A 14,581-nucleotide genomic window follows, 5' to 3' on the forward strand; every position below is an offset into this window, starting at 1 on the left:
TGATGGAGGTCTAGTTGCATCCAGTTTAATGTTTGTAAAATGCCTAGATATATATATCAAAACACTTGGCAACCTTAACTCATTTTGTTTCCACAAAGTACTGTGGAAAAGGCTCTACAGGGAAGCACAGGCAGAGAAAGATGGTTCTTGTGGAAATTGAGTTGCCTTCCAGAAACATCCTTAGTTAATTTCACTTGAGGGTCTGACGTCTTCACCTTTACTGGAATTGTTTTGAGACTGGATAATTTCCATAAGCTCAGACTAGGTATTGTGAAGAAATTCTAGGCATAAAAATTCTTTTTTGGATAGTTTTTAAATTAAAAAAAAATTTTATTAGTGATTTAAGAATGATTTACAAGACTATAAAATTTCCAGTTTATATACTTCACTCTACTCCAACCATCAAAGTTGTGAGTTCCTCATCCCCCAGCTCCCCACCCCCAATGATCCTTATGGTTCTTAAAACCCCCAGAAACAAGTTGGCTATTCCTTTTTTTTTTTTTTTTACAGATTCTTCCCAAGATACACTTTTTATCAACAGACCAATTGATTTTTTTACTTCTTTTTAGAGCAGTTATTCATAAGAAGCAATCTTATAGCTAGAAGTTAATTGAGAGAGTGCCTTTACTTCATGTGTTCATAGATAGTGGAGATGGGTTCCTTGGGAGACATGGTCAGAGTAGCAAAGCTCAGATCAAAATCTAAGTTCTAGTCTTCTTGGACTTCCCTGTAGTCATACTACTTCTGCCAGAAGACCAAGGGGATTGTGGGTGTGCTTATTTCTGTGCACACACAGACTCAAACCTGTTATGTTTTATCTTGAAGAATCTAGAACTAGATTTACCATGAAATGAACAAAGTTGAAGTTTCCATGGCTCTTACATGTGTGAATCTTGAGTGACTAGAGGAATCTAGGTTGTAATCAGAAAGTGACTTTTTTTTTAAAAGATGTATATTCCAGGTCTGATTTTTTAAAAATCATATTTAAAAAATTTTTTTGAATAGAGAGACAGAGAGAAACTGAGATGGAAAGGAGGCATGGAGAGAGACTCTTGTAGCACTGCTTCATCTTTCATGGCACTTCTTCCTTGTAGGTAGAATCTGGGGCTTCAGCCTAGATCCTTGTGCATTTATGACACAGGTGTTCTATCAGGTTAGAAAGCAATCCTATGTAGACAGTTTTGGTAAATGATATAAAGAGTTATTGTAAGACATAACTCTTTATGACTCTCCATAAAGACATGACTCTCCAAGACTCCAGTGATTTGTAGTGATCTTTGTCAAATTTAAAATGAAGAAAAGTGGGGAGTTGGGCAGTAGCGCAGCTGGTTAAGCGCAGGTGGCGCAAAGCGCAAGGACTGGCTTAAGGATTCCGGTTCGAGCCCCCAGCTCCTCACCTGCAGGGGCGTCTTTTCACAGGTGGTGAAGCAGATCTGCAGGTGTCTGTCTTTCTCTCCCCCTCCTCTCTCCATTTCTCTCTGTCCTATCTAACAATGACAACATCAATAACAACAACAATAATAACTACAACAATAAAACAAGGGCAACAAAAGGGAATAAATAAATATTTAAAAATTTTTTAAAAAATGAATAAAAGCTCATGCTTGTATTTTATTCTATGTTCTTCTTAAGGAAGTACCTTTATCCTACCCCTGTATATATTTCAGGCACTGTGAAGCCTGGCTTTGCTTCTGATGCTCAGAGTCATACTCAGTTGGGAACTCCATTTTAATATTTAATACTTTTATTGTCAATTAATTTTATTAAAATCTGAATATACTTAAATTGCACATTTTTATATCTTAAGTCAAAGATTTTATTTTAGTAATAAAATAGCTAAGAAAAATGTCATATTAAAATATATTAAGGGGGTTGGGCAGTGGCACACTGGGTAAAGCATATGAAGTGCAAAGATCTGCTCAAGGATCCTGGTTTGAAACCCCAGCTCCCCACCGGTGGTGGGGTTCATTTCACAAATGGTGAAGCAGTTATGCAGGTGTCTATGTTTCTCACTCCCTCTCTCTCTCTCCCTCCCCTCTCAACTTCTCTCTGTCCTATCCAATAAAAAAAAAAATGGAAAAAATGGCTGCCAGGAGCAGTGTAGTCATAGTGCTGGCACTGAGCCCCAGTGAGAGCTCTGGAGATATATCTCTATCTATCTCTATCTCTATCTCTAATATATATCTATAGCTATATCATCTATATCTGTATCTATATATAAAGAAAAAACAGCAAGACAACTCTCAACTAGGAGGGCACCTCCTTTATCATATCTAAGACTTGGATCCTTGTGCTTAATACTATTTGCTCTTAACCACCCAGCCCTCCAGTGGCACAGTTCCATACAGTTCCCACTACCAGGGGGCTCAATCCTGGGTCTTTGTACTTGGTAATATATGCACTTAACTGGGTGCACCCCCACCAGCCAGAACCCTAAATTCTCTATGGAATCCAGAAAATGGAAGGTCTGGATTTAAAATTTTTATTTATTTATTTATTTAAAAAAGGAGACATTAACAAAACCATAGGATAAGAGGGGTACAACTCTACACTATTCCCACCACCAGAACTGTGTATCCCCTCCCCTCCCCTGATAGCTTTCCTATTCTTTATCCCCCTGGGAGTATGGACTCAAGGTCATTGTGGGATGTAGAAGGTAGAAGGTCTGGCTTCTGTAATTGCTTCCCTGCTGAACATGGGTATTGACTGGTCGATCCATACTCCCAGCCTGCCTCTCTGGCTTCTATAATTACTTCTCCACTGGACATGATTGTTGGAAGGTTGACCCATACCCCAGCCTGTTTTTATCTTTCACTACTTGGGTAGGCCTCTGGAGATGTGAGGTTCCCAGGCACATTGGTGAGGTTGTCTGCCTAGGGAAGTTAGCATAATATGTCATTTACATGCAGATTTCTTATAATGGTAGCTAAGGATTTAATTTTTTTTTTTTTTACTCCAAACACATTCTCTCTGCCCATTTTCCCCCATTAGTTAAATAAAACATTTTGTTTATCTCACTATTATGATGACTGGATATTTTCCATAGCAGAGGAAGTAATACCTTATGGTAGCTTTTCTTGTACTACTTTTGTTTGTCAAAAACATAATAATTATTTTATTTCGCTTAGTTTTCTGTGCTATTTATCTGAAACTCAACCTTTGCTTTCTTTTCATGAAACTCTTTGTTTTTCCCGGAATTCATAATTGTACTCACTTTTACTTGTCTGTGCATCTACCAAAATATATTACGAGAACTGAAAACTATTAAATCAGTGTTATTTTTGGAAATGGCAAACATATCAGATAACCTTCAACTCTCACCCTCTTTGCTTACTTTGTGTCTTAAGAGATATTCATTCATAGTCCTTCATCCTCCTGTTCTAGTATGGATAGGCTTCCTTTTTTTCTAGTGTCTAGAATTGCATATAAGTCTTTGGTAAGGATGATACTTAGTGAACTCTTTCTAAATCCTAGGTAATGGTCTACTGACTATTAAGTATTTTTACATAATCAGACTTTGAAAGTTTATTTTCAGTACTTGGTACCAAACGTTGCCTTCACTTTCCCACTTGACTAGGTTTATATCGTGGGGTGAAGGAATGTAACCACTAATGGATATAATGCCACATCTGGATGCTTGGAATGCCTGGTGATTAAAAGTAGCTCTACCACTGAGCCTTCTTTACAACCCCAAACTATATGCAAGTTAAATATCATTTAAAAGTGGGAAATATTTTAAAAGCATGGTGCACTGATTTATTTTATTTTGTATGTGAACTTCTGTTAGCTGCATTAGAATCATTATGCCATGAGAAGATGACTATACTAGTTCCAGTAATAGTTCTTTTTTCCTCAGTTTTCTTTTTTATATTTTTAATTTTATTAGGGACTTAATATTGATGTACACAATTATAAGATAATAGGAGTACAATTCCATACTGCTCCCACCACCAGAGTACTGTATCCCATTCCCTCCATTAGAAGCTACAGTATTTCTCCCAAAGCTGCAGGTGTGGCTTAACTATTATTTCTACAACTGCCTGTCTATATTTTTCTATATTTGCCCATTTTTTCCTATGGTCCAGTTTTCTCTTCCTTTCCGAGTTACATCTATGCCTATTACTACTTCTGAATGTCCTTTCTTTTTTCCTCTTCTCTCTCTGGGTCCTGTGGAGTTCAGAGTCCCCTAACATTTCTCCCCCACTGGGACTATAGACTAAAATTATTTTTGGGATGCAGAGTGTGGGAGTTCTGATAGTTCTTTCTTTGACTTCTTCTTTTTTTTTGTCATTTGCAGGGCTCCACACTTCCAAGATGACTTTTTCAGATAGAGATAGAGAGGCAGATAGAGAAAGAAAGACAGATATCACAGTATCAAAGCTTCCAACATTGTGGTTGGGGGTAGGAGTAGGGTCAAACCTGGGTTGCACATATAGCAAAGCAGTGCATTAAGTCCAGAAGAACTGTTTAACTGACCCCTGATCAGATTTTGTTTTTCTTTTATGGGAGATCCTTATTTTCAGACAATTCATTCACCTATAGAGGGTGATTCATATTCATTAAACAATCTGTTCTATAAATCAGAAGAGATCCTTTAGAGAAGTTTTTTTGTATTTCTTTATTGGGGGATTAATGATTTACAGTTGATAGTAAATACAATACTTTGTGTATGCATAACATTACCCAGTTTTCCACATAACAATACGACCCTTAGGCATGAAAACCCAATGCTACACTAGTTGAATTACTTCCCCAGACAAAACACTTTTTAAATCCTTAAGACTTTGGTCAAACACTTAGTCCTGATCACCTTTATAGTCAGAGACTGAATGTGTATGATCAAATCCTTCCCCCCAAATGCTGTTGGAATGCCCTGGCTTCTCCTCAGTCTAGATCTGTAACTCTATCCTCACCCTTTCTTTCCAGCTTTAGCAGGGCTGCCTATGGCAAATGCTGGGTACACACAGGAATAGTGTATCCCTTGGGGGTAGCTTGTTATTTATTATGCCCTGTTTGACCCAGTGTTTACTTGTTTATTTATTTATTTAGCTAAGTAATTGAGTAGGGACTGTGTCATGGGAGGGGGCAGAGAAGTTACTGGGGATTCTGACAAGATTCCTGAGTGTTTGTTAAAGAGGTGGTTGCTTCATTCCTGCTTGACATCACAAGGTTTGTATAATCTCAGGTGTAGATTCTTTTTATCTTAGCAGCTCAAGTACCTTTTCCTTGTAGGGAGAGTGTAGAGGTTTATGTAGTACAGTGATTCATTTCTCTCAGGGTTATGGGACTGCTGTTTGGTTTTTAGTATGTGTGATTGATATGAAGTTAGTCTCTAGGAAATCTGTGTATGCCCCCTTCAATTCTGGTTACTTGTTTCTATAGGTGTTTAGTGTAAGGGGTTTGCTGGCACTCGTATTTATATTGTATTGCTGGAAGTTCACCAAAAATAACTATTTACTCATTTGACCATGAACACTTTTGGTTTATTTCATCAGTCAGATTCTACATGCCGTCTCTCTGAGGAGCAATTAAGGTGTCTTCTGGATACATTGACATTCAAGCACAAATCCATGCTGCTGCTTTCTCCAGAAGGAGTAAAGGAAGACATTGAGGATGAAGTGCCTGAGCTCCCCCAGATTCCCAGATATCTTCCCTCTGAACTGCTGAGTGATTCAGAAACAAAGGTGGTCAGCACTGAGATGGGAGATATGACTGAGCTTGAGAACACAGAATGTAAGACATCTCGAGGCAACTATCTCTTCCAAGCCTTGAGTGGACACTACATCTCTCAGGCTCTTGTCAGTGAAGCAGAGACCATGATGTGTCTCCAGTTCCCCAAAGATGAGCTTATTAATGATACAGAATACTTTTTTATGTCTAAGACTGTTGGCATTGGGAGGCTGAAAAGGCCCTCTTTCTTGGATGACCCCCTTTATGGCCTCAATGCAGACCTTTCATCTGAAGATCAACATCTGAAGCTCAACCTTCCAGAGAAACAAATAGCAGGTGAAGTTTGAAAAATGTGTGTTTTGGTGAATAGTTTTTGCTAATCATCTCAATATGAAGGTTTGAGTAGAGTAAGGTACGGAGACATGTTCCTAAATCACAGTGTCAACCAGGGGTATGCAGACATAAGAAAGTCAATATTTGGGGTCAGGTGGTGGCACACCTGTTTGAACACACATGTTGCAATGCCCAAGGACCCAAGTTTGAGCTCCTAGTCCCCACCTGCAGGGGGAAAGCTTTGTGAGTGGTGAAGCAGTGCTGCAGGTGTCTCTCTGTCTCTTTCCCTATCTTTCCCCTCCCCTCTCCTTGGTATTTCTGTCTCTACCCAAAAAACAAAGATAATTACAAAAAGAGAAAGTAGGGGGTCAGGTGGTAGTGCAATGGGTTAAGTGCACATGGTGTGAAGCACAAGGACCAGAATAAGGATCTCGGTTCGAGCCCCCAGCTCTCCAGCTGCAGGAGGGTTGCTTCACAGGTGGTGAAGCAGGTCTACAGGTGTCTTATCTTTCTCTCCTCCTCTGTCTTCCTCTCCTCTCTCCATTTCTCTCTGTCCTATCCAAAAACAATGACATCAATAACAATAATAATAATAACCACAACAATGTTAAACGACAAGGGCAACAAAAGGGGGGGAAGCCTCCAGGAGCAGTGGATTCATGGTGCAGGCACTGAGCCCCAGCAGTAATCCTGGGGGCAAAAAAAAAAAAGAGTCAACATTTACCAGTGTTTTCATGAAGTCAAGGTTGAGATGAGTACTTTTTTTTAAGTGTTAATGATATACAATGCAGTCTTTAACACATAGGCACAACCTCTCATCACCCCTTGATAGGTGTCCAGGAGATACTTGCTCCCCCAACCTATAGGGTCCCCTCCTTTATCATACACCAGGACCCAACTGTTCCTTCATCTTCTCCCTATCCCTCCTTCCCCAGAATACTTTTCTGTGGTACAATGCATCTCCCCAAGTTCAAGATTCATATTGTGTTTTCCTTACCCTTAAGTTCCACGTGTGAGTGAGATCCTTCAGTATTGGTCTTTCTTTCTGGCTTACCTCACTCAAAATGACACCTTCAAGTTCTGACCAAGATATTGCAAAGGAGATGACCTCTTCATTTTTGACAGTTGCATAGAATTCCATTGAGCATTTGTACCATAACTTTTTGTTTCTTTCTATTTTATTTGATAGGACCGAGGGATATTGAGAGGGGGAAGGGAAGATGGAGATGGAGAGAGAAACATAGGCACCTGCATATCTACATATCTGCTTCACTGATTGTGAAATGACTCTCCTATAGGTGGGGAGCTGGGGCCCATACCTTAGCCATGGCAACATTTGCTTTCAATTGGGTATGATATGGCCCAGTCCTCTTGTACTATAACCTTTTTTTTTATTCAGAGATGAGTATTTTCTTCCCTCTCTCTCTCTCTCTCTCTCTCTCTCTTGCCACAAGGGTTATCTCTGAAACAGTGTGCTTGCATCATGAATCCATTATTCCCAGTGGCCTTTTTTCCCTTATTTCACCCACCTTTTTTTCTTTTAATTTGATAAGATAGAGAAAAAAGATAAGATAGAGGGAGATATAGAAGGAGAAAGATACCTGCATCACTGCTTCACCACTTGTAAAGCTTCTCCCCTGAAGATGGGGACTGGGGGCTTGAACCTGGGTCCTCTAACATAGTAATGTGTGTGCTCAGCCATGTGCACCACTGCCTAATTTGATATGAGTGTTTTCATGAAATGTATTCATCTCAATGCTATTTAACACATATTCTTGATGGCTACCTGGAAAAAAATGTTGACTTTAGAGAAAAAGGAATTAGCTTAAATAAAGGAAACTGATTAGATTTGCTGAGTATTTCAACTTCCAAAATTCAGTGTTGATAATTCTGACCCAAGGAATGAATTTATACAATGCTAGCAATAGCTGTGGTCACATAGGTTTTAGATATGAAGTTTTTGTCCCAACTTCCCTGTAGTCTAAGTTATTTTGGCATGATTTGGTGTTGTTGTTTTTTTTTTCCAATGGTACAGTGTTACAAAGACAAATAACATGGGCAGTGTCTAAGATCAACAAAACGTTCAAGTGTTTGTGTATGCTTGACATCGAAGGCAGGCTTTCAAAATGGCTTCATATGCCATGCTCTGAGATAGACTTCTACATCCAGTCAAGGGCTGAGGTGGATATCTCAGTCCACACTTGTGGAGACCTGCCCATGTAGAACCAATAGATGGAAGAACAGAGAAGTGCCATTGGATGAGTATGGTGAGGAGTAGTGGGTGATGACTTCCTCTGAGGAGACGGGTGAGTTAGGCTTACCATCTCTTCCCCCCAATCCCCAAACTCATCACTTCAGTCGCTGACTCTTCCTCTCAGGAGAGTGATAGTGGGCAGAGTGAAGCTGAATGCTTTCCCCAGAGTCATTCCTCCACACGGCAGGCTGACAGTTTAGAGAAGGAACCTTGCTTGGTGCCACTGCTCCTTGGAGATTGTACTGAGTAGCACCTCAGAAACTAAGTACTTCAAGTCTGCATTTAGCCTAGTAATTATTCAAACTGTCTTGCTGGATTGTGTTCTAATTCAGACAAAAAGGCACCTTTATGTGTAGAGTATTTTTCCCACTAAGCATCTGAGCTACTTATCAACAGAAATTCATAGAATAAGGAAGACAGTATGAAGAACAAAAACTATCAGAACAGTACAAAGAGGGACACAGTGTCAATCACACAGTAGAGAGACAACACAAGTTCATTCACAGTAGAGAGACAACACAAGTTCATTCACCCATCCTTCCTTCTTTTCTTCCTTCCCTCCTTCTTTCTCTCTTCTTATTCTTCCTCTTCTATCCCCTACTCCTACACCTATTCCTGATCCTCATTGTGCTCCTCCTCCTCCTTTTTGTTCACTCTATTTTCTTCCTTTCTTTTTTTTATCACTGTGTTAATTATATATTAATAATGACTGACAAGTCTAAGAGGGCAACAATTCCATATAATTCCCACCACCAGAGTTCTGTATCCCATACCCTTCATTGGAGGGTTCCCTATTCTTTATCACTCTGGGAGTATGGACCAAAATTCTTTTTTAAAAAGTTTCTTTATTGGGGGATTAATGTTATACATTCGACAGTAAATACTAGGTTTGTACATGCATAACATTTCTCAGTTTCCACACAACAATACAACCCCTACTGCCATCCTGTTCCAGGACCTGAACTCCCCCCCCCCACACCAACCCCAGAGTCTTTTACTTTGGTGCAGTACTCCAGTCCAAGTTCTGCTTTGTATTTTCCTTTCTGATCTTGTTTTTCAACTTCTGCCTGTGAGTGAGATCATCCCATATTCATCCTTATGTTTCTGACTTATTTCACTTAAGATGATTTCTTCAAGCTTCATCCAAGATGGACTGAAAATGGTGAAGTCACCATTTTTAATAGCTGAGTAGTATTCCATTGTGTATATATACCAAAACTTGCTCAGCCACTCATCTGTTGTTGGACACCTGGGTTGCTTCCAGGTTTTGGTTATTACAAATTGTGCTGCTTTGAACATAGGTATGCACAAATCTTTTTGGATGGGTGTGTTGGGTTCCTTAGGATATATCCCCATGAGAGGAATTGCAGGATCATAGGGTAGGTCCATTTTTAGCCTTCTGAGAGTTCTCTAGACTGTTCACCACAGAGGTTGGACCAATTTTCATTCCCACCAACAGTGCAGCAGGGTTCCTTTGTCCCCACAACCTCTCCAGAATTTATTGCTGCTGGACCAAAATTCTTTATGGGGGATAGAAGTTGGAAGGTCTGGCTTCTTTAATTGCTTCTCCTCTGAACATGGATGTTGGCATGTCAATCCATACTACCATCCTGTTTCTTTCCCTGATGGGATAGAACTCTGGAGAGGTGGGGTTCCAGGACACATTGGTGAGGTCATCTGCCCAGGAAAGTCAGGTAGGTGTCATAGTAGCACCTGAAACTTGGTTCTTATCAGCAAATGAGAGAGAACCAGACCATCACTCTGGCATATGTGATGTTAGGGATCAAACTTGGGACTTGTTGCTTGAGGGTTCAGTGCTTTATCCACTGCACTATCTCCTGGGCTGCTATATTCTTAAAATGAAGACAAAGTAGGACATCTGGTAGACTCATTTGTTGTTGTGGACAAATGTTGACATTTTCTAGAGTCAATGCAGCAATGTCTCAGATCAGCTTGCTTTTACTATCATATCCCTGGATGAAAGCAAGGGTGACAATCTGACTTGTTGGGAGTATCCTGGTTCTGCCACTGAATGCCCCTTATCTCTAGAAACCCTGAAATCCTGGAAAACTGGCTTGTTTGGTCACTCTAAACTATATGTGAAGCCATTGAGCCAGAGAGAACATAAATTACTTAAAGGATGGAAATATCAGAGGATTCCAGGCTAGAAGCTGAGGATCAGGGGGACCACTGGTCACTTCCCCACCAGTCTGGACCAGCTAGTGAAGAATACTAGCTCTGAATAATGAAGGAAAATTCACTTTGAAGTCTTATTCTGTTACTAGCAAATGATTCTTGGCAAGTTACTTAATCTTACCCTTCTTTCTCCTTATCTGTAAAATAAGATGACATTAGTATTCTAACTGGTAGGAGATAAGAATCAGTGAGAAAAGTCCTACAAAGTGATTAGATTTTGTAGTGTTTTATATGGTGTCTAATTAGGCATTTCCTTGAAAAGTCTAGATTTCTGACTTTTCAGATAATTTCTTCACCAAAGGGGGTTTTAGTAGTAGATGTTCACTTTATAAGGGGCACATACTTTCCAGGAACACATGCCACCCCATTTCAATGACTGGCCCTTTATGTATATGTGTGTTGATGTGTAGAGTGTGACCCCATCACTGGGAGCTCCGTAGACTCACAAACCAAACCTACTGAATCTGAGTCTGCACTTTAATGTTCCCCTGTAATCCCTATGACATAGTGAAGTTTGTGAAGCACTGTTACAAACTGTAGAGCATTATGGATTATGGTGTGTGTGTGTGTATGGAACATGTTTGTGTTTTTTAAAAATTTTTTTATTATCTTTATTTTATTTACTGGATAGGAAAGCCAGAAATTGAGAGTGAAGGGGCTGATAGAGAGGGAGAGACAGAGTGACGCCTGCAACACTGCTTCGCCACTTGCAAAGCATTCCCCCTGCAGGTGGGGACTGGGGGCTAGAACCTGGTCCTTAGGCACTGTAACATGTGCGCTCAACCAGGTGTGCCACCACCCGGCCCCACATGTTTGTATTTTAATATTTTATTTATTTACTTAAAAAATATTTATTTACTTTCCCTTTGTTGCCCTTGTTTTTTAGTGTTGTTGTAGTTATTATTGTTGTTGTTATTGATATCATCATTATAAGATAGGACAGAGAGAAATGGAGAGAGGAGGGGAAGGCAGAGAGGAGGAGAGAAAGATAGACACCTGCAGACCTGTTTCACCGCTTGTGAAGCAACTTCCCTGTGGGTGGGGAGCCATGGGCTCAAACTGGGATCCTTACACAGGGCCTTGAGCTTCGTGCCATGTGTGCGCTACTGCCTGACTCCCTATTTATTTACTTTATGAAAGAGAGATACAGAGAGAAAGTTACACACAGAGAGGAAGAGAGACCAGGACACTGCTCAGCACTGGTTTATGGTGTTGATAGAAATTGAACATGGGAACTTAGAGCAGCAAGCATGAATGTCTTCTTCAGAACTATCATGCTATCTCCCCAGATATGCATGTTTGTTTTAGAGTCATGTCCAAAGCCCTAGTGAGTATGGAAACTGCAGGCTCTATCTTGAATCTTCAGATAGACAAAATAATGCAAGCCAAAAGATCTTGCTACATTTGCTTGAGAAACATAGGTTAGTGATGGCCTGGGAGGTGGCACGGTACATAAAATGTTAGACTCTCAAACACAAAATTTTTCAGTCCCTAGCATCTCATGTGCTATAGTGATGCTCTGGTTCTCTCCCTGACCACTTCCTCTTTGTCTCCCTCTTTCTCTCTCATAAATAAATAAACATTAAAGAGAGTAATGACAATGATTTAAATTTTTAAAAAATATTTATTTATTTGATAGAGACAGCCAGAAATTGAGAGGAAGGGGAGGAGATAGAGAGAGGGGACAGAGAGAGACACCTGCAACACTGCTTCACCACTTGTGAAGCTTTCCCCCTGCAGGTGGGGACCAGGGGCTCGAACCCGGGTCCTTGTGCACTGTACATGTGCACTCAACCAGGTGCACCACCACCCAGCCCCATGACAATGATTTTTTTTTAAATCAAAGTAGTCTCATGTGCCTGTGATATTCAAGTTCTCTTTCTTTCTCATATACACACAGATAAATAAATACTTTAAGTAAAGACACGTGGGTTTCTCTTTAAATATAAGATGTTATTTATAATAACTGTTGGGGTCCTCAGGACAAGTTATACCAATAGCAGCAGCTGTACAGTTAGAATGTCCTTCATCTTGAAGTTCTGCCCATCAAAAAAAATCTACTAATTTCTTCTTTCCTCCAAATAAAGTGATTAAAGAAAGTCTTTTCTTTCTTTTTTCTTTTAGCCTAAGAATACAAAAAACAAAACCAACTAACAAACAAAAAACCAAGTCTTTTTACTGTAACTTACTTGGTGGCTTTCCAATAAAGACGAAATGAGAATGCAATTATTTTTTGTGTAAGAGGATTTGATGTCTTGTAGACTGAATGTTTTTTTCTTACTGCTACACACAAAGCTGATTGTTGGTTCTTCTTTTTAATGTGCAGATGAGCAAGAGCCTAATGCTGTGAAGGAAGAATGCTAAGAATCTTAAGTAAACACATGTTGGGGTGTGCTTTGGAGACAAAGTTGGTAAATTAAATTTGATGGCTTTTCCCCTTGAATTCCTTGAATTCAATAATGCATAATGGAGAACTGAATCTTTCTGGACTACATTTCCTTGATATTTTGAGACTTGCAACATTTCTCCACTGATGTTCCTGGGATCTATTATTCTTATTTAATTTATTTTTTGGCAGTGTCAGAAATACATTACTGAGACTAGCATTATATGTGTGTGTGTTACAGTACATGTAGTTGAAGTTTGATGGTCATATATGATTTTACATGTTAAGATTTCACTGTTCATCACTTATGATTTTCTGTTTTAGACCCTCCTTATTCCTCTTGCTTGTTAATTAATTGTGACTTGTTATAGAAAGAAACATATTTCCTCAACAAAGCACAGGATGCTAATCTTTATTATCTCAGTAACAAAGCCATTTATTAGAAGCAGGACTCTGCCCAGATTGTTTGCTATATTTTGTTTGTCATCTTCTTTTAGAGTTTGCCTTTCAGGATACAGTAAGTACAATACTGTAGTTTATCTTCATGCCAAGTGGAATAACAGCAGTAATCAAAAGCTGTGATCTTTCTTTCTTTTCTTTTTCTTTGCAGTGTTAGGATCTTACATATGCATGATTTCACCACTCCTGAGCCAACCTTTTCATTATTTTTCCTTCAGATAGACACACACACACACACACACACACACACACAGAGAGAGAGAGAGAGAGAGAGAGAGAGAGAGAGAGAGATCATGTAGCACTCCCATGTGATGCCAGGGTTTGAGCTTGGGCCACACACGATACAAAATATGCTTCTAGGATTTGAGAGCAATATTGCTGTGACATCCATCACCCCATTGATTACCAGTGTTGATTTGGCTGATCTTGCTGGCTAGGCAGGTGTCCCCTTCCTCCCTCATCAATCCATGTGTGTCCCTGTTGAAACTGCACACTTGGCCAAAGAGGATGGCTTTCCTCAAATAGAGATGGACCTGTCTTCGGTCAAGGGTATACAAGTAGCTGCATTCCCTTGCTAGAACCTCCAAACAAGCTCTCAAAATATGCTTCTATTTATAACTTCTTGAGAAAATTACTGTTCTCTCCATTGTAAAAAGGTACCTAAGATAGATTGTCCTTCAATCTAATTATCTCTGAAACACCTGGCAATAAACTCCTGTAGGAGGGCAAAGCTATTACCTGGATGTCATAATTCTAAGTTTGAACATGACCTTTGTTCCAGTACAACCCACTGATGAAGGTCTGTCTCAGAATAAGCATGGAACATGCCTGGGAACCAGGCTCCTGTCCCTAGATACTTTTTTTTTTTCATCCCATGTTGATGTTTTCAGTTAGTTTGGAATGCTACCAAAAGTGGATTAGAATTCTCTCTGAAACTCCCCATATTGAACTGTCTGGAGAATGAAAAATGTCTTTTTGCAGGGGCCAGGTGGTGGTGCACCTGGTTAAGTGCACACATTACAGTGCACAAGGACCCAGGTTCAAGCCCCTGCACCCCACCTGCAGGAGGAAGGCTGCGTGAGTGGTGAAGCAGGGTTGCAGGTGTCTCTCTCCCTCTCTATTCCCCCCTAAATTTCTCTATATTTCTATCAAATAAATAAATGCTTTTTGAAAAAAAGAAAAGTGTCTTTCAAAGAGTGAGTTCTTTGAAATCAGGTATTCCAACTCTATAAACATAACCAACAGTTTGTAGTCCCTACATAGGGAATAGATTAATATGAAAT

General features: G+C 39.7%; 1 protein-coding gene across 7 annotated transcripts in view; it reads left to right on the plus strand.

The window, feature by feature from the left end:
• Positions 1 to 13,056, plus strand: part of FSIP1 (fibrous sheath interacting protein 1) — a 226,098-nt gene extending 213,042 nt beyond the window's left edge. For all 7 annotated transcript variants that reach the window (XM_060175127.1, XM_060175126.1, XM_060175122.1 and 4 more), the window contains 2 exons: positions 5,496 to 6,006; positions 12,780 to 13,056. In XM_060175127.1, the coding sequence (XP_060031110.1) occupies positions 5,496 to 6,006; positions 12,780 to 12,817 (549 nt within the window). In that variant the 3' untranslated portion in view covers positions 12,818 to 13,056. The remainder of the gene's footprint in view (positions 1 to 5,495; positions 6,007 to 12,779) is intronic.
• Positions 13,057 to 14,581: the final 1,525 nt, after the last annotated feature.

The sequence above is a fragment of the Erinaceus europaeus genome, chromosome 16 (assembly GCF_950295315.1).
Source record: "Erinaceus europaeus chromosome 16, mEriEur2.1, whole genome shotgun sequence".
NCBI classification, from domain to species: domain Eukaryota; kingdom Metazoa; phylum Chordata; class Mammalia; order Eulipotyphla; family Erinaceidae; genus Erinaceus; species Erinaceus europaeus.